The following is a 21,200-nucleotide window of genomic DNA, read 5'->3' as shown; positions in this document are numbered from 1 at the left end:
AAGCCAGGTTTTCAATAAGGAATGCTTGAGGGCACAGATATTCAATAACTCTGGTCACATGTGGGCTTGTTACTCACTACCTGAGCCTGTCTCTTTTTCACATTGTCAGTTTCTCTCTAAGCACCAGCTGATGCTAAAATCTTGAATTTTTATTTAGCTATAAATATCTTAATATTAAAAAATGTTAATGGCATTAAATGACTTGGTGATCTCCTCCCAAGCTACTTTTTTCTTGTGAAGGCTAGCTGGGTTTGTTGAGCAGTCTTGCAAGTCTTTATTCTCTTTTACAAGATTGAGAATCATTATTCTCTGCTCGTGCGTGAGTGGCGAGGCTCGGTCACAGCTTCTTCCCTCCATTCTTGTAGGGCGCACTGTGGTTTTGTTGTCGTTCGTGGAGCTCAAATCCGGATTATAGTCATACCAATACCGAAACAACTGTTACCAACTCATGCTAGCGGCAGACCTCTCGCGGCCCTACCTTCCACGGCGACTCTTGGTACGGATTGAAGGTAAGGGCGAAGGCTTTGCCTTGCTGGTCGAAGGGAAGGTCCGTGCCTTGGCCTTCACGACTCTTGGTACAGCCCTAGGTGTTCTGAGACGTCTCCGACAGTTCTTCTCGCCCCTCCAACTGCTTACTCTGTATAAGGGCCTTATCCACCCTTGTATGGAGTACTCTTCGCATGTTTGTTTGTTTTTTTTGTTTGTTTTTTTATACCATGTGGGCTTTTCACAGGAATTTATGGGCTAAAGGGGATACTTTTTGGAGTACCTCCTATCTTAAATCCCACTCGCTAGGAAACCGTTGCCCAGAGTGAGGAAGCCCAACCTACACTCGGACCGTGGACAGGATTCGAACCCGTGCGCTTGGAGACCCCTCGGATCCCAAAGCACGCATGGTTCCACTGTACCACGGGGTTCCAGTCACAGTTTTACTAGATAGGGTGGAATCTAAAGCTTTTCGTCTCATCAACTCCCCTCCTCTGACTGACTGTCTTCAGCCTCTTTCTCACCGCTGAAATGTTGCATCTCTTTCTATCTTTTATTGCTGTTTTCATGCTAACTGCTCTACTTATCTTGCTAACTGCATGCCTCCCCTCCTCCTGCAGTCTCGCTGCACAAGGCTTTCTTCTTCCTCTCATCCCTATTCTGTCCAACTCTGTAATGCAAGAGTTAACCAGTACTCTCAATCATTCATCCCTGTCACTGGTAAACTCGGGAACTCCCTCCCTGTATCTGTATTTCCAACTTCCTACAACTTGTCTTCTTTTAAGAGGGAGGTATCGAGGCATTTGCTCCCAAATTTTGGCTGATGCTTTCCCACTTTTTAGAGAGCCAGCACTCAAGTGAGCCTTTTTTATAATGGTTTTTTTTTTTTTTTTTATGCCCTTGTCTGGCCCTCTCCCCTACATAAAAAAAAAAAAAAAAGTGATAGAATTTCATTATACTCTTTATTTGCTCTTTATCTTTACATTCATGGGCATGATGTATCTACTCATATAATGTAAAGGAAGGAAGGAGAAAAGGAAGGACTGTTACATCTGTCCATCTGCATGATAAGTTACAGAAGGAATAGTAAGGGATGTACCAGTGTATGATAATAGTCACATCTATCTATCTGAGACTGTCCTAATGCATTGTTTATCTGTGAACATACTACCTTGTCCTCAGGATCTGGAGGCATTTGGCATTGCACCACAAGGGATCCGAGCATCAGCTGACTTTGACAGCCGCCAGCAGGGGAAGAGAAAGAGAGTGAGTGACCCATCTGGACCCATTCCTGGCACACCTGTCCTTGAGGAGCTGCTCAGACCCACCAGGTAAGTATGTGTAGGTATAATATACATTTCATTTAGTTCAGCTTATTACATTATTGTGTGTTTGATGTAATGTTATGTTGTTCATACAAGTAGGCTTTTAACTCTCTCTCTCTCTCTCTCTCTCTCTCTCTCTCTCTCTCTCTCTCTCTCTCTCTCTCTCTCTCTCTCTCTCTCTCTCTCTATCCTTTGAAGCTATGCCATTTGTTGAGTGATTTAAAATTACCTACATGTCACCATGATACCCAGGTTCTAGGCGGTTACACCAAAGATGCGCTTGGGTGGTGATATGGGCCCTAATATAGGTACCACTATAAATAAAATTGCCTGTGCCACTAATAGGCGGAAGCTTAACAGCGCTTCCTATTTATACTCTTCAAGCATGCCTACAGGTTCTATAGGCCATTGCTTAAAAAGAAATAAAAAAAAAAAAAAACTACTACTATTACTACCACCACCACCATCACCACTACTACTAATACCACCACCACCACCACCACCACCACCACCACCACCACCACCACCACCACTACTACTACTACTACTACTACTACTACTACTACTACTATTACTATTACTATTACTACTACTACTACTACTACTACATGAGTGTACATGTATGAGTTACTTAAAGAGATGACCAAGCAAGATGCATAAAAACCTCCCATTGAGATCTTCCAGGCTGCATCACCATTACTCACACAACTGTTCTTCATTCACCTCTCATGAAAACTTTATAGAGATAATGTATTGAGATGATATTTAGTAAGCATACACTAACTCAATGGTGTGTGTGTGTGTGTGTGTGTGTGTGTGTGTGTGTGTGTGTGTGTGTGTGTGTGTGTGTGTGTGTGTATTTACCTAGTTGTATTTACCTAGTTGTAGTTTTACAGGGCCTGGGCTTTATGCTCGTGTGGTCCCGTCTCCATATCTACACTTATCCAATTTTTCTTTAAAACTATGTACACTCTTTGCTGATACCACTTCCTCACTCAAACTGTTCCAAGTCTCAACACATCTTTGCGGGAAACTAAATTTTTTAACATCTCTCAGACATTGTCCCTTCCTTAGTTTCTTACTATGCGATTTTGTGCTTCTAAAGTCATATTCTTCTCTCAGGATCAGTTTCTCATTATCCACTTCATCCATTCCGTTAATCAATTTACAAACTTGTATAAGATCCCCTCTCTCTCTTCTCTGCTCCAAGGTTGGTAGATCCATTGCCTTTAGTCTCTCCTCATATGCCATCCCTTTAAATTCTGGAACCATTCTTGTAGCCATTTTTTGTAGTCTCTAATTTTCTTATGTGTTTCTTTTTATGGGGAGTCCACACAACTCCTGCATATTCCAATCTAGGTCTTATTTTAGTACTTATTAATTTCTTCATCATTTCCTTGTCCATATAGTGAAATGCTACTCCAATATTCCTTAGCAAATTATACGTCTCTCTGAAAATTCTATCAATATGGCTTACCGGTTGATTATTTTCTTCCATTGTCACTCCCAAGTCCTTTTCCTTTATTACTTTTTCAAGTTCTACTCCATCTCCCATCTTATAGATTCCCACTGGTCGTCTTTCACTTTTTCCCATTTCCATGACATGGCTTTTGTCCACATTGAATTCCATCTCCCATTTTTTGCTCCATTTCCAGATCTTGTTTAAGTCTTCCTGTAGTATTTCACAATCCTCTTTTTGTTTAATGACTCTGCACAGTTTCGCATCGTCCGCAAACAGATTTATGTAGCTGTTCACTCCCTCTGGCATGTCATTTATATATACGAGAAAAGTATTGGTGCCAATACTGACCCCTGTGGCACTCCGCTGTCTACTGTTCTCCACTTGGACTTCATATCTTTAACTATCGTCCTTATTTCTCTCCCCCTTAAGTAATTCTTCATCCATCTCAATGTGCTTCCTTTTAAGCCACCCTTCTCCTCTAACTTCCATAGTAATCTTTCATGTGGCACTTTATCAAAAGCCTTTTTTAGATCTAAATAAATACAGTCAACCCATCCTCTCTCTCTTGTACTTTATCAACTATTCTAGAGTAGAAACTCAATAAATTTGTCACACATGACCGACCTTTTCTAAAACCAAATTGGCTATTTGATAATATTTTGTTGTCTTCAAGAAACTCGATCCATTGCTTCTTTATTACTTTTTCACACATCTTGCATATTACACTAGTTAGTGATACCGGTCTGTAATTTAAAGGTTCTTCCTTCCTTCCGCTCTTATATATGGGAACCACCTCAGCTCTTTTCCACTCCACTGGCACTGTTCCATTTTCTATTGAGCATTTTATGATGTTGTATATTGGACTTGCTAGTTCTTCCCTACATTCTTTCAGTATTCTGCCTGAGACTTCATCTGGTCCCATTGCCTTTTCCTCATCCAATTTCGTCATCAACTTTTTTATTTCAAGCTTGGTTACTTTAATCTCTTTCATATAGACAGTCTCTCTATTACCCTGTGGTCTTTCAAATTTGGATTCCTTAGTAAAGACCTCATGAAATTTACTATTTAACAGTTCTGCCATACTTTTTGGGTCTTCCACCATTCCGTTTTCTCCTTTTAACCTTTCTATTGTTTCTTTTTGTCTTATTTTTCCATTTATGATTTTTTAGAACAATTTTGGTTGTTCCTTACATTTTTCGACAATGTCCTTTTCATAGTTCTTTTCTTCTTCCTTTCTCACCTTAGCATATTCATTTCTTGCTGTTTTGAAGTTTTCCTTATTTTCTGGATTTCTGTTTCTTCTCCACCTTTTCCATGCTCCATCTCGTTTCTCCTTTGCCCTAGGACATCTTGCATTAAACCAATCTTTCTTTGTGTGTGTGTGTGTGTGTGTGTGTGTGCAGGGAGACGATGGGCATGAAGCTGCTGCGTCGCCTGGGGTGGCGGCCTGGGCAGGGTGTCGGACCAAGAGTGAGTCGGCAGCAGAAGGTGTCAGCCCAGAGGGAGAAGCGCCGCCTTTTAGGCAGTCTGGGTGCAGGACGGAGAGGTGAGAGCACTGTTGAAGGATTCACTGAGGGTTGGACATGCTTTGATATATGTATATCACAAAGAATTAAACTGTCTTTCTTTTATTATGGTGACATGTTTTTCCTCTAATCTCTTTCCAGGCTTACTTTTCTTGCAAATTACAATCTTTGTTACTTTCATGTATATGTAATCTCCATGCATTACACTTAGATGAAGTAGATTTTGGTTGCAGCATATAAAATTGATGATACAAATGCCTGTCCTTAGTTTATTTTGGGCATTCATAAAGCCAGACTTGTCCATTGTATCCAGAATCCATTAGATTAAAGTAAAAGATCAAGTGTATTAACCTTTGGTTCCTGGTGGCTGAGGAGGGAAGGCCAGACAGTCATGTGTGTAACCAGACACTGACAAATTGTAGCCTTAGCTGAAGGTATATATGATGATCTGACTTATCCCTTTTATTTTTCATTTCTTTTGTAGATATCTTTTTTTATAAACATATATTTACCCACACTCTAATTTAAGTTGAGAAATGTAAATAAAAGTATGATACTGGATAATTGTTCACCTGGATAATTGTTTCACTTGAAGGCAACACAGTTTTCACATATTTTTTCCATCACTCTATGGCTGGGACAAGTGACTACCGTATTTGCCTAGTTGTATATTACAGGGTTCCAGTGGGCCTCATAGTGATCTGTTTTCATATATACATTTATCCAATTTTTCCTTAAATTTGTGCATGCTTTCTGCTGCTACAATCTCTTCACTCAATCTGTTTCAAATGTCCACCATCCTATGTGGAAATCTAAACTTTTTAATGTTTCTCGAACATTGACTTCATGATCTTGGTGTGTCCTCTTGTTAAACCATTTCATCCTCTGTCAGTGATACCAGGTCTTGTCTATCTATCTTTTCCCTATACTTTACTAACTTATACATTGTTATTAGATCTCCTTTTTCCTCATCTCTCCTTCAAAGTTGGTAGTTCCATTTCCTTCAGTCTTTCTTTTATAGGGAAGATCCTTTACTTCTGGCACCATCTTTGTAGCAGTCCTTTTGATTCTTTTTAGTTTCTTGTTGCTGCTTGTATGATGAAGGGCAGAGTGCAGTAACATGGATTATATGTACAGTGTTGCATCTCTTGCTGTATATTACCACTATTTCTATTGCTACTATTTCTCTTCCAAAAACTTTCCTACTCGAAACTTTTTACTTGCTCTCATTCAGCTCACTAAAGCAAGAGTTAACCATTATCTTGATATTTTCATCCCTTACTCAAAAATTGTAACTCTGTGCCTAACCATGACTTGCTAATTTTGTATGATTAGACAGTCCCACACAGATTGGCCCAAACAAATCGCCACACAATCATGCTCACATCACTCACACTCATAGTCTTGTCATCCCATCCCCTGGTGGAAAGGGACATTCTTGTGGACTATCCCACTATAGTAACCCAGGAGCTTAGGCATAGAACAGTTGAGCAAATACCTCCACAGCAAGGAAGGAGCTTAGAATATTGCCACTATATTCCTTGGATGTCATAAAAAGTAACTGAAAAAAAGAGAGTGAGAGATTAGGAAGTCCCTCTGAATTTTTTTCTTATGAGCAGACAAGGAATTTACATATGTATTATATAAATAGTAATACACTGAATTTTCTCATTTTGTTCATGTGTACTTACTCACCTGTTTTGGCACTGTGCAGCTGGATCAAGTGAGGGCAGCAGTGAGGACAGTGAGGATGAGGCACTGCAGGATGTCACCTATGCCCCCACTGATGTGCCTGAGCTGAGCTCGATGCAGCCCAAGGTAGACCAGTTTGGGCTGGGCTACACCCCTTTGTCCCGCACCCCTGTCTTGGGCGGCCACATCAATTTGTTTGACCCAGCGCCTTTGTCCCTCACCGAGAAGAAGAAGAAGCTGCTCATAAAGGGCCAGGTACAGCTTACAGGTCCATAATTCATTTATTTATTTTTCTTATTTATTTATTTATTTATTTATTTATTTATTTATTTTCATGTAAAGGTGACACTGACCAGAGGCAATGATGTTTATAATTAAAAGGCCTACTAAGTTGCCAGTCTCAAAAGGGAAAAAACTGAAAGATTTAAATAGATCATGCACATTTGCTCAGACATTTGAGGCATTGAGTAGACCTTGTCTGCCATAGTAGTCATTTCAGTTATGTACAGGCAAGCCCTGTTTAACGAAGGGGTTATGTTCCTAAAAAACACTTCGTTAAGCGAACCGATTATAACAAGTTTAACCCCTGATTTGAACTTCCATTGAGAGTAAGCAAAGCAAGAGTGCATCATAGTACAGTAAAAGGTTTAATGAAAGTAAAAATTATGAAGTTAAACATTTAGGTAGTTTAATTTAAGTCATTATAATGTACACTAATGTATGTATGTACGTAACTTTATATGTTGATGATCTTAACTTTATGAAGGGAGGGAGAGTGAAACGGGAAAGATACTAACCGGCAACCTGCAAAGTGCGCATCATGGTACCGCATACAAAGCTTATGTACCACATTTCAACAAGGCTTTCCATTTTATCCATTGTAGAGTCACGAGTTCAGGCGGTTCTTTTAGCTTTCAAGGAAGATACGGTCTCACCAGCCTTCTTAATAGAGTCTGCTGACTTGAAAATAGTAGACAGTAGATGGAGTCAAGATGGTGGCCAGCAATGTTATCAGTTTTCTGGCCTCTCTCGTGTCTGTGAATAATACCCAGCTTCACTTCGAGAGTAAGACACTTCCTGGTCTTCTTAGGAACGTTAGGCCACGTTGCAGGGCGTTTTGGTGGTAAATTGAACTAGGGATGATGAGCTGTTGGTGTCGCTGTTATGTTTTGACTGGGGAAAGAGTGGTGCGCATGATCTTGATCTTGATGCTACAGGTGACGCAGAATTTCTTCTGAGTCAGGCCTTTGTATCGGCAGCGCCTGTGTTGTCCACGAGAGGCTTGATCTTGATCTTTATTTTAGAGGTGTCTCAGGATTTCTCCTGAGGCAGGCCTTAGTACCAGCAGCTCCTGGTGTATTCAAAAGCCTGTCAGCTTGCATGATACGGTGGGGCTTTCAAATTTGGAAAAAAATTACCTGGATAAAACTTCGTTAAAGCGAGTTTGGTGTTCGTTAAACGAGCAGATGGTAGTAAAATGAAACCTTCATTGTAGCGAAATTTCGTTGTGTGAACCTTCGTTAAACGGGGGTTGCCTGTACAGTAGTCTATTCTCCTGTCCCTCTTCTAATAGTACAATAATGAAATATGTGGAAAAATTAACAAAGTACACAAGACTTACCGTACGTGCTGCCGGCAGACTTTAAAGTACGCGACATCCACATGATGAACCAAATAGGAAAGTAGAAACCTGTAGAGCTTAAGGTAGGGAGGGAGAGGAGGGCATGTGAAATCTCCGCCCCAGCAGAGGTGATTTGCCTCAAAAAATTAGAAGTACACTTCAACTGACCTACAGTAAGTCTCGTGTACTTTGTTAATTTTACTTCGGCAAGATCACCGAACTGCTGGGCGGAAATTTCCCATGAGGCTTTGAAGCCATGGGGATGTCGAGGATAAAGAGGAAAAAGAAATGCCCCACAAGAAACAGACTACAACTATTATTCATGGAGTGAACTTGTACATGAGACAATCATACGAGTGCAGTATAAGAATAACTTACATTGCATCCAAACTTAATCCAAGCTACAAACAACAGTGAAATATGGCATCAGTATATTAAAAGAATGGTAACATATCACATCCTACCTAAGTTAAAGTAAATTAACTAAGAACATCAGGGCACTACAACACTCGAGTGCAACAACAACCAAAAAACAAAAGGGCCCCTGCCTATTCTGACACTGCATCCTGAAAAAGGTCAGAAGCGGTACAAGAGCATGGCAGTTATTAGGCCTCTTAACAATCTCGTCCTCACAGATTGCCTTATAGTCCTCCTCTCTCAAACCATTATCAAAGAGAAAATTGACCATCTCGGCAACTCTGTGATCGATGTCAGCAGAAACCATGTCAGTAGGGCCAAATGCCTTGGTGGCCCGAATTAAGGCACTGTCAGCAGTGGCAGCCAGCACCGACATGTCTTCATCATCACTCACCCTAGCCAAGAAACCCGAGAAGTTGGCAGGAGAGCAAGAAGGCGACGAACCCTGGGTCCCCAGAGTACTGTCCCCCACAGGCGCCCGCACTGACCCGGCAGAGGGTGGCAGCCGCTGCCTGTCCACTTTCAAGGCCTCTACCTCACCCCACAAGCCAGCCAAAGCATCCAACACAACTGACCAAGGGGCAGGCATGGGAGAAGTGCGGCGGAAGCCACGTGCATCATCACCATTGTCCCGCAGCCTCACATAATCATGCTGCCCACACGAGCGTTGAGATGAGTGCCTCCTGCTACTGTCGTCCGTGTTGTGAAGGTGAATGTCGGTCCTAGGGACATGAGGAGGCCCGCTGTAGGCACGTGAGGAAGGAGGGGAAGGTGACCTAGAGGCAGAGGATGCTTCACCTGACTCTGACATGGCTGCTGCACTGCAATAACAAAAACAAGCCGTAAGCTCGATAAATAGGCCCAACACCAGCGGAACTGGTATAACATCCATACAACTCGCCCCAAAAGACAGGTAACGAAGTTGAAGGCACTGTACCTGCGTAACAAGTAACATGGCCTTACCTGAAAGAAAACAACAAAGAACAGGGTGTCTGCACAACACACAAAACAGCGTCTGCCCTCCGCGGTGATCAGCAAACAACTGCCAGCAGCGCGTGACACACTCTCTCTCTCATGGGAAATTTCCGCCCAGCAGTTAGGTGATCTTGCCGAAGTAAAATCATCTCAACCACGGTGAAAATCCTCATTTTGTAGAGATGCTGGCTGCCTGCACTGCCAACGAGGTGCAAGCTCTGCTTAGTGATCATTAGGTCCATTCTTCTCTAAATAATCTAGTCAGAAAGTCCTTATGGCTTAGCTCCATCTTCACCAGAACCTGAGCCTTGAAAACCAACATGTGGTGCCAATATTCCACTGACATTAGTTCATTATTCCTTGTGTATTCATGCCAAAACACACCTGTTATCTGATGCATGTGAGTGAATCCAGCTTAGTAGTAAGAAGGTTGCAAGCACCACAGACCACCTAAAGCTGAGGTACTGACCAATCACAGCACACCAGATGTTTTCAGCTACATTAAAAAAAAAAAAAAAAAATCACCAGGTTATCTTTATCATTTAAGAATACATAGCATTTTGAAGGTCAACAAATTTTAACAGCATTTTTCACATTTTCTAAAAAGTGGCTCTTGAGACCTTATTCCACTCATAGCCGTATTTGTGGTCTTATTATGTGACTATAATTTGTTTTTAAAGAATGTTTGTAGAGGACTCAAGGCTTCCTGTGTAGTGTCTAGGACTTTTGGGATATGACCTTAGAAAATAAGCGAAGTTGCAATAAACCATGAGGCCTACACATGGCAGTTACAGTACAAAACATGCCCACCTATTTCTACCTATCATCCTTAGCTAGTATAAGTTTATTTAATCTTCTTCTAGACCTCCCTAATGAATTGGCATTAACAACCTCATTAATGAGTCTAACAACCTGATTACTGAATATGTTCCAATTATGTTACCTGTCTATCTACACAGGTGTCCCAGACCTAGTACCACACACTTATACACATGCCATTCACACTTTTAGCCACCATTATCACTTGAATTAAATCTCTAGTGTGTCTGGACATACAAGATATTTTTGTGAGCAATGGAGGAATTTTCACCATCCTACCTATGATAAACCTCTGAGTGGGTAGCAATGGTGTGAGGTGACAGTTGGGGCTTGTTCCAAGGCAGGCTAACCTCCTATTTTCACCCTCCCGCCATCTGAGACTTAATTACCAAAAAGTATGTGGAGCAAGACCTACCAGCCTGTCACTCGTGGCACCAGCCAAAACGGGCTGGAAATTGCCAGATGTCACTTGTATTTTGCTGAAGAGCCCTTTTTTTATATAGATGCTGTAGACATAATTTGTAGAAGAAGTGAAGCTTTGAGAAGGTGAGAGGAGGAGAGAGGAAAAGAGAGGTCACAGAGTCCTGTAAGATTCAAGGATTGATATATAAGGATGAATGGAACTGATTACAACTGTCCATCCCCGGTGGGGTAGGCATACTACCTCCATAGGTTGTGTGGAGCCGTAGCATGCTAAAATTTCATCAAACCCATTGTATCCTTTCCCTGCTACAGTGGATTTTATTTGCTACATGACGGTTACGTGTCAGTTACATAGTGCGCCTTGGAACAGGGCCCTGGTGTGAAAATTACTGTCTTTGGTCTTGAACATTAGGTTCCTCTCAGTTAATAATTAAGCATCAGTTGTTGGCAATATAACTATAGCATGTAACCTTCTGTGCTTACTGTGGTTACAATCATCTAACATATTCCTTACGTTTCATTTAGTGAGCTTATTAGCCTGTGACACCCTCTTGTGTAATTCCCTTGGGGTTAGTTTTACCCATATGTCACCATAGAGAGTAGGGAAATTAATCTATCTATATACCAGGCTTATAGTATGATAAGCCATGGCTGTGACAAAGCACTACACACTCACACATATCATTCACACTCTTATCCTTGTCAATCCCTGGTGGAAACGGTTAGTCTTGTGCACTACCTTAGTACACATTAAGAGCTTAGGCATTGCTCAACTGGCCACATCATTCCATGGTTTATCTCTTCCCTTCATAATGAGACAAAAGGTGGATGGATGCCTATTTAAAACTGAAGTGTATCATCTTAACATTTTATGATATTTGTCCACAAGGTGAGCAGAGTTGCATCACAACTGTCTCCAATACATGTGTTTCCTCCCTCCAGGCATTTGGTGTGGGTGCATTTGAAGACGATGATGAGGATATTTATGCCACAGAAGACATAAGCAACTATGACTTTGGGGAGGAGAAGGATGGCAAGGGCAGGGGGCAAGGCACACCCAGCCACAATGCTGTAAGCTCTCAAGTTGTGCTTGCTTTTATTTTGTATTATTGTTATTATTTTCTTATTAGTAGTTATTATATTGTTATTCAATCTAATTTAATGTGTTTTTCAAAATTTATTATATTCTTCTTGTAACGTATTAATGGATTTGTAATGTAGCTTATTGTTTTGCAGATAGATTGATAGATATTTTGTTTATATATATATATATATATATATATATATATATATATATATATATATATATATATATATATATATATATATATATATATATATATATATATATATATGTGTGTGTGTGTGTGTGTGTGTGTGTGTGTGTGTGTGTGTGTGTGTGTGTGTGTGTGTGTGTGTGTGTGTGTGTGTGTGTGTGTGTGTGTGTGTGTGTGTGTGTGTGTGTGTGTGTGTGTGTATTGTACCTAGTTGTATTTACCTAGTTGTAGTTTTACAGGGCCTGGGCTTTATGCTTGTGTGGCCCCATCTCCATATCTACACTTATCCAATCTTACTTTAAAAGTGTGCACACTCGTTGCAGACACTACTTCTTCATCTAAACTGTTCCACGTCTCAATACATCTCTGCGGGAAACTATATTTTTTAATATCTCTCAGACATCTTCCCTTTCTCAGCTTTTTACTATGCGATCTTGTGCTTCGGATATCATATTCTCTCAGGATCAGTTTCTCATTATCATTGTGTGTGTGTGTGTGTGTGTGTGTGTGTGTGTGTGTGTGTGTGTGTGTGTGTGTGTGTGTATGTATGTATATATATATATATATATATATATATATATATATATATATATATATATATATATATATATATATATATATATATATATATATATATATATATATATATATATATATATATATATATATATATATATATATATATATATATATATATATATATATATATATATATATATATATATATATATATATATATATATATATATATATATATATATATATATATATATATATATATATATATATATATATATATATATATATATATATATATATATATATATATGTGTGTGTGTGTGTGTGTGTGTGTGTGTGTGTGTGTGTGTGTGTGTGTGTGTGTGTGTGTTACCTATTTGTATTTACCTATTTGTGTATTACAGGACCCGAGCTAAGCTCTCTGTGTCCTGTCTCCTTGTCCACTCCTGTCATACCTCTCTTTCATCTGATTGACACACACCGCATCAACGACATCACTGCTCAGTTTATTCCACTTATCAATACTACGATGTGGGAAACTGTACTTTCTCACGTCATTTAGACAGATGTCCTTTATTAATTTTTTTCCATGTCCTCAGAGGTAATTACTTGCGGTCACCTTTATCAATTCTCTGTTCAGTATGTCAATCTTGTTCACCAATTTATACATAGTTATTATGTCTCCTCTTGTTCTTCTCTCTTCTAGTGTGGTCAGCCCCAGTTTCCTCAGTCTTTCCTCATAGTCTAACTCCCTGAGTCCTGGTACCATCCTTGTTGCCAGCCTCTGTACCCTTTCCACCTTCTTCACATTTTTCTTCATATGCGGTGACCAGACACAAGCTGCATATTCTAACTGGGGTCTTATTAAGGTGCATAATATCTTCTTCATCATTCCTTCATCTAGGTAGTCCTCTTCCTGTGTGTGTGTGTGTGTGTGTGTGTGTGTGTGTGTAATAATAATAATAATAATAATGATAAACGGTTTATTAGTTAGGCAATGTAAAAAATTACACTGAAAATGTACAGGGGGACATTACCACAATGAACTAAAAATGCTTAACCTAACTATGGATAAACTTAACCTAGAATTCACTTATTTATTTAAGGCTCGCACAATAGTGGGCACCGCTAAGTCGGTATCGATCCGTGCGGTGCTCTTAAGCGCTACATGATTATGGTGTCGGTGGCGCGAGCATGGGAGGCACGTCGGGGGTAGCAGGTGGCGGAGAAGTGGATGACGCAGCAGTCCTTCCCAAATTTTTCCAAGGCTTCCTGGTGTCTTGTGGCCAGCCTCGGCAGACTCAGGCAGGTCAGGCGTCCTCATAGGACCTGTAGGCAGGCCCAAGGATGACCTGAACGCCTCCTCTGAACCCTCTCCAGCTGTTGTCGTTGTGTGAGGTTCAGGAGGAGGACCACACTGGGGCGGCGTACATGAGCTTAGGGAGTATAAAGGTGAGGTACACTCCCTCAGCTCATCTGCCGGTGCTCCCAGGGACCTGAGTCGGCGCAGTAAATAGATTTTATATGAGGCTGACCTGATGATGTTGGAAACATGCTGCTTCCATGTTAACTGATCATCCACCAAGACACCTAGAAGCTTGGTGCTGCGGACCACCTGGAGGGAGTGAGGCCCACAGAAAGCTGGGAGGGGACTGCTGCTGTGGAGGTACAAATGTGCATCACCACGGTCTTGGTGTGGTTGATGGTCATTTTGTTGTCCTCCGTCCACGTCTGTAGTTGGTTTAGAGTGGACTGCAGTGCTGAGAAGTCTGGGTTAGTGTTGTTGACGGGTACGCCCACGGTGCAGTCGTCCACATACTTCCAGCGGGGGGGGGGTGTGGACGAGAGCATCGTTAATAAAGATGAGGAAACACAGTGGACCAATCTTGGTCCCCTTAGGGACCCCGCATGTGAGCTGTTGGAAAGAGGAGACAGAGCCCTGATAACGAACGGCCTGACGCCTTCCCGTGAGGAAGTCTGCCAGCCACGCTATCAGGTGTGTGTGTGTGTGTGTGTGTGTGTGTGTGTGTGTGTGTGTGTGTGTGTGTGTGTGTGTGTGTGTGTATTCACCTAGTTGTTGTAATGTGTGTGTGTGTGTGTGTGTGTGTGTGTGTGTGTGTGTGTGTGTGTGTGTGTGTGTGTGTGTATTTACCTAGTTGTATTTACCTAGTTGTAGTTTTACAGGGCCTGGGCTTTATGCTCGTGTGGTCCTGTCTCCATATCTACACTTATCCAATTTTTCTTTAAAACTATGTACACTCTTTGCTGATACCACTTCCTCACTCAAACTGTTCCAAGTCTCAACACATCTTTGCGGGAAACTAAATTTCTTAACATCTCTCAGACATCGTCCTTCCTTAGTTTCTTACTATGCGATCTTGTGCTTCTAAAGTCATATTCTTCTCTCAGGATCAGTTTCTCATTATCCACTTCATCCATTCCGTTAATCAATTTATTAACTTGTATCAGATCCCTCTCTCTCTCTCTGCTCCAAGGTTGGTAGATCCATTGCCTTTAGTCTCTCCTCATATGCCATCCCTTTAAATTCTGGAACCATTCTTGTAGCCATTTTTGTAGTCTCTAATTTTCTTATGTGTTTCTTTTTATGGGAGTCCACACAACTCCTGCATATTCCAATCTAGGTCTTATTTTAGTACTTATCAATTTCTTCATCATTTCCTTGTCCATATAGTGAAATGCTACTCCAATATTCCTTAGCAAATTATACGTCTCTCTGAAAATTCTATCAATATGGCTAACCGGTTGATTATTTTCTTCCATTGTCACTCCCAAGTCCTTTTCCTTTTTTACTTTTTCTAGTTCTACTCCATCTCCCATCTTATAGATTCCCACTGGTCGTCTTTCACTTTTTCCCATTTCCATGACATGGCTTTTGTCCACATTGAATTCCATCTCCCATTTATGCTCCATTTCCAGATCTTGTTTAAGTCTTCCTGTAGTATTTCACAATCCTCTTTTTGTTTAATGACTCTGCACAGTTTCGCATCATCTGCAAACAGATTTATGTAGCTGTTCACTCCGTCTGGCATGTCATTTATATATACGAGAAAAAGTATTGGTGCCAATACTGACCCCTGTGGCACTCCGCTGTTTACTGTTCTCCACTTGGACTTCATATCTTTAACTATCGTCCTTATTTCTCTCCCCCTTAAGTAATTCTTCATCCATCTCAATGTGCTTCCTTTTAAGCCACCCTTCTCCTCTAACTTCCATAGTAATCTTTCATGTGGCACTTTATCAAAAGCCTTTTTTTGATCTAAATAAATACAGTCAACCCATCCCTCTCTCTCTTGTACTTTATCAACTATTCTAGAGTAGAAACTCAATAAATTTGTCACACATGACCGACCTTTTCTAAAACCAAGTTGGCTATTTGATAATATTTTGTTGTCTTCAAGAAACTCGATCCATTGCTTCTTTATTACTTTTTCACACATCTTGCATATTACACTAGTTAGTGATACCGGCCTGTAATTTAAAGGTTCTTCCTTCCTTCCGCTCTTATATATGGGAACCACCTCAGCTTTTTTCCACTCCACTGGCACTGTTCCATTTTCTATTGAGCATTTTATGATGTTGTATATTGGACTTGCTAGTTCTTCCCTACATTCTTTCAGTATTCTGCCTGAGACTTCATCCGGTCCCATTGCCTTTTCCTCATCCAATTCCGTCATCAACTTTTTTATTTCAAGCTTGGTTACTTTAATCTCTTTCATATAGACAGTCTCTCTATTACCCTGTGGTCTTTCAAAGTTGGATTCCTTAGTAAAGACCTCATGAAATTTACTATTTAACAGTTCTGCCATACTTTTTGGGTCTTCCACCATTCCGTTTTCTCCTTTTAACCTTTCTATTGTTTCTTTTTGTCTTATTTTTCCATTTATGAATCTGTAGAACAATTTTGGTTGTTCCTTACATTTTTCGACAATGTCCTTTTCATAGTTCTTTTCTTCTTCCTTTCTCACCTTAGCATATTTATTTCTTGCTGTTTTGAATTTTTCCTTATTTTCTGGATTTCTGTTTCTTCTCCACCTTTTCCATGCTCCATCTCGTTTCTCCTTTGCCCTAGCACATCTTGCATTAAACCAATCTTTCTTTCCTTCTTCTTTAGGTCTATATTTCGGAACATATTCCCTGACCCCAGTTTTGTATATTTCCAAAAATAAGTTATATTTCTCTTGAACCGTTAATGAGTTTTCCATCTCCTTGTTTACGTTTTTAAAATAGTTCTTGAGATTCTCAATATCAGCCTTTCTGTAATTTAATCGGTCTCCTTTGTATGATTCATCTCTATCTTCCTTTCCTTCTTCTATATCCATCTCTAATATTACATGGTCACTCTTTCCCAGTGGGCACTTGTATCTTATATCATCGTTAATTGGTATATCCCTTGTAAAAACTAGGTCTAATCTTGCCGGCTCATCGTTTCCTCTGAATCTTGTGTTTTCCTTTACTCTTTGGACCATCAAATTATCTATCATTAGGTTCAGAAATCTATCTCCCCAGGCATCTTCCCCCATACCACTTTCATAATTTTCCCAGTCTACCTCCTTACAGTTGAAATCTCCTACCAATATCACTTTTCTCCTTTCCTTAATGATTCTTGTAAGACTCCTTATTGTGTCATCTATCATGTCTCTATATTCTTGGTTAGTCCATGAGTTTGTTTTTGGTGGCACATATTTTTTTTTTTTTTTTTTTTTTTTTTTTACATTACAAGGGCACTGGCCAAGGGCAAACACAGTGTTGGAAAAAAAAAATCCCGCTGGTTGCCAGGCCCTGTTAAAAGAAAAGTAGAAAGAGAAAAAACAGAAAAATCTAAAAGGAGGGTCCAGTTAACGTAAGAGGTGTCTTGACACTCCTCTTTTGAAAGAGTTTAAGTCATAGGCAGGTGGAAATACAGACACAGGTAGAGAGTTCCAGAGTTTACCAGTGTAGGGAATGAAGGAGTGAAGATACTGGTTAACTCTTGCATTAGGAAGATGGACAGAATAGGGATGAGAAGAAGTAGAGAGTCTTGTGCAGCGAGGCCGCAGGAGGGGAAGGCATGCAGTTAGCAAGTTCAGAAGAGCAGACAGCATGAAAACAGCGGTAGAAGACAGATAAAGATGCAACATTGCGGCGGTGACTTAAAGAATCAAGACAGTCAGTTAGAGGAGAAGAGTTGATAAGACGAAAAGCTTTAGATTCCACCTTGTTTAGTAAAGCTGTGTGTGGATCCCCCAGACATGAGAGCCATACTCCATACACGGGCGGATAAGGCCCTTGTACAGAGCAAGCAGCTGGGAGGGAGAGAAAATGGACGAAGACGCCATAGGACACCTAACTTCTTGGAAGCTGATTTAGCAAGAGTAGAGATGTGAAATTTCCAGTTTAGATTTTTAGTGAAGGATAGACCGAGTGTGTTTAATGTAGAGGAGAGGGAAGTTGAGTGTTATTGAAGAAGAGAGGATAGTTGTCTGGAAGGTTATGTCGAGTAGATAGTTGTAGAAATTGAGTTTTGAGGCATTGAACAAAACCAGGTTTTCTCTGCCCCAATCAGAAACAAGTGAAAGATCAGAAGTTAGGCGTCCTATAGCATCTCGCCTTGAGTCATTTAATTGTTGTTGGGTTGGGCGTCTGTTGAACGCTGTTGAATAATGCAGGGTGGTATCATCAGCATAGGAGTGGATAGGGCATTGAGTCAGATTTAGGAGATCATTGATGAATAATAGAAAGAGAGTGGGTGATAGGACAGAACCCTGTGGAACACCACTGTTGATAGTTTTAGGGAAGAACAGTGACCGTCTACTACAGCAGCAATAGAACGATCGGAAAGGAAACTGGAGATGAAGGTACAGAGAGAAGGATAGAATCCGTAGGAGGGTAGTTTAGAAATTAAAGATTTGTGCCAGACTCTATCGAAGGCTTTCGATATGTCAAGGCCGACAGCAAAGGTTTCACCGAAGTCCCTAAAAGAGGATGACCAAGATTCAGTTAGGAAAGTAAGAAGATCACCAGTAGATCTGCCTTTACGGAAACCATACTGGCAATCAGAGAGAAGGTTGTGAGCTGATAGATGCCTCATTATCTTCCTATTAAGGATAGACTCAAAGGCTTTAGAAAGGCAGGAAATCAAAGCTATAGGGCGGTAGTTAGAAGGATTGGAGTGGTCACCTTTTTTAGGGACAGGTTGAATGTGAGCAAACTTCCAGCAAGAAGGATAAATAGAAGTAGAGAGACACAGATGAAAGAGTTTGACCAGGCTGTGAGCGAGTTCGGAAGCACAGTTTTTGAGAACAACAGGAGGGACTCCATCCGGACCGTAAGCCTTCCGAGAATCAAGGCCAGAGAGGGCCAGGAAAACGTCTTTATAAAGAATTTTAATTTTAGGGATGAAGTAGTCAGAGGGTGGAGGAGTAGGAGGAATATGCCCAGAATCATCCAAAGTTGAGTTGGTAGCAAAGGTTTGAGCGAAGAGTTCAGCTTTAGAAAAGAAGAGACAGCTGTAGAGCCATCTGGATGAAGTAAAGGAGGGAAAGACGAAGAAGTAAAGTTGTTAGAGATATTATTGGCTAGATGCCAGAAATCTCGAGAGGAGTTAGAATTGGAAAGACTTTGACATTTTCTATTGATGAAAGAGTTTTAGTAAGTTGGAGAATAGATTTGGCATGATTACGGGCAGAAATATATAGGGCATGAGTTTCAGCAGTTGGATGGCTACGGAACCGTTTGTGAGCCGCCTCTCTATCATTGACAGCACGAGAACAAGCAGAGTTAAACCAAGGCTTTTTAGCTTTAGGGTTAGAGAAAGTATGAGGAATGTATAGCTCCATGCCAGAGATAATCACCTCTGTTATGCGCTCGGCACAAAGAGAAGGATCTCTGACATGAAAACAATAATCATTCCAAGGAAATCAGAATAGTACTGCCTTAGTTCCTCCCATTTAGCAGAGTTAAAATGCCAGAAGCACCTCCGCTTAGGCGGGTCCTGAGGCTGCACTGGAGTGATAGAACTGGTAACGGAAATTAGATTGTGGTCGGAGGAGCCCAACGGAGAGGAAAGTTTAACAGAGTAAGCAGAAGGGTTGGAGGTTAGGAAAAGATCAAGAATGTTGGGCGTGTCTCCAAGGCGGTCAGGAATACGGGTAGGGAACTTCACTAGCTGCTCTAGGTCATGAAGGATAGCAAAGTTGAAGGTTTGTTCACCAGGTTGGTCAGTGAAAGAAGATGAAAGCCAAAGCTGGTGGTGAACATTGAAATCCCTAAAATGGAGATCTCAGCAAAAGGAAAGTGAGATAAGATGTGCTCCACCTTGGAAGTCAAATAGTCAAAGAATTTTACATAGTCAGAGGAGTTAGGTGAGAGGTATACAGCACAGATGAATTTAGTTAGAGAGTGACATTGAAGTCTTAGCCAGATGGTAGAAAATTCTGAAGATTCAAGATTGTGGGCACGAGAGCAAGTGGTGTCGTTACGCACGTATGCGCAACATCCAGCTTTGGATTGAAAATGAGGATAGAGCAAGTAGGAGGAACAGAAAAGGGCTGCTGTCAGTAGTCGCAGACAACTGTGTTTCGTTAGGAAGAGAAGATGAGGTTTAGTAGAGGAGAGGTGGTGTTCCACAGATTGAAAATTAGAACGAAGGCCACGAATGTTGCAGAAATTGATAGTGAAAGTATTAGATGAAGTGTCAAGACACCCAAGGTCGACAGCAGAGGGCAGTCCGACCTGGGGACATTTATGGTCCCTCCCAGAGGGGGACTCCGAGGCAGGGCGTGGTGAAGCCATTATTAAATTTTGATTTGAAGAGAGTGTAAAAGTGTAAGGTGTTGTAGTGTAGTGTAGGAAGTAGTAGAAGTTGTCTTTAGAGGGCAGGCTGCAGCTGCTCAATTGTATAAATGAGACCACAAAGGGAACCGGGAAGAGAGGACACGGGGAATCACTCAGTCTGCAGCACTGCCTACATCCCCGTAAGTACCTCTCCTGGAGTATTCCAATGATTGTTAACTCCTTTTTGTTAATATGCATCTTAACATACAGTATTTCTGATTTTCCTTCCCCAAACTCCACTTGATTTACCACTATCTCCTTCCTTAACATCATCATGACTCCTCCTCCTCCTTTACCCACTCTGTCTCTCCTCCATATATTATACCTTTTATCTATGTCTATTTTTATTGCCTCATTTAACTTTGTTTCCACCAGGCATACAATATCTGGTTCTTCTTTCTTTATGTAATCTCTTAATTCTAATTTACTAGATAAAATCCCATCTATGTTTGTATACATCATTTTTAATCTCTTGTTCTTATCATTTTAGTTAAACTTGCTCCATTCTTTTCTCTTCTTTCTCTTTTATATACCATTTCCTTATCCTCTCTCCTATAATTCTCCAAAAAAATGCCTTCTTCTCCTCCTCTGACCTTTCATTATTTTTTCTCTTGCTTCTGCCACCAGTTCATTGTGTCTCTTCCTTTCCTCCTCGTTTCTATTTTTCTTTATATATATATCTTTGCAACCTTCTGTTTTTCTGAGTTTCGTTTTTCTATATAGTACTTCTGCTGCTGCTGTGATTTTAGTAATATCTTAATTGGTCTCACTGTTCCTTCTTGATATGGTCCCATTCTATGGATTTCTTCTACTTCCTCTTCTAAG

General features: G+C 40.6%; 1 protein-coding gene across 2 annotated transcripts in view; it reads left to right on the top strand.

Moving 5' to 3' along the window:
* LOC123512434 (G patch domain-containing protein 1-like) overlaps nt 1–21,200 on the top strand; it is a 176,940-nt gene that overhangs the window by 30,091 nt on the left and 125,649 nt on the right. For both annotated transcript variants that reach the window (XM_045268848.1, XM_045268847.1), the window contains exons 4-7: nt 1,669–1,817; nt 4,677–4,819; nt 6,514–6,746; nt 11,689–11,817. In XM_045268848.1, coding sequence (XP_045124783.1) covers nt 1,669–1,817; nt 4,677–4,819; nt 6,514–6,746; nt 11,689–11,817 — 654 coding nt within the window. The remainder of the gene's footprint in view (nt 1–1,668; nt 1,818–4,676; nt 4,820–6,513; nt 6,747–11,688; nt 11,818–21,200) is intronic.

Source organism: Portunus trituberculatus, chromosome 33 (genome assembly GCF_017591435.1).
Source record: "Portunus trituberculatus isolate SZX2019 chromosome 33, ASM1759143v1, whole genome shotgun sequence".
Classification (NCBI taxonomy): Eukaryota; Metazoa; Arthropoda; class Malacostraca; order Decapoda; family Portunidae; genus Portunus; species Portunus trituberculatus.
This window is presented reverse-complemented; position numbering and strand designations above follow the sequence as displayed.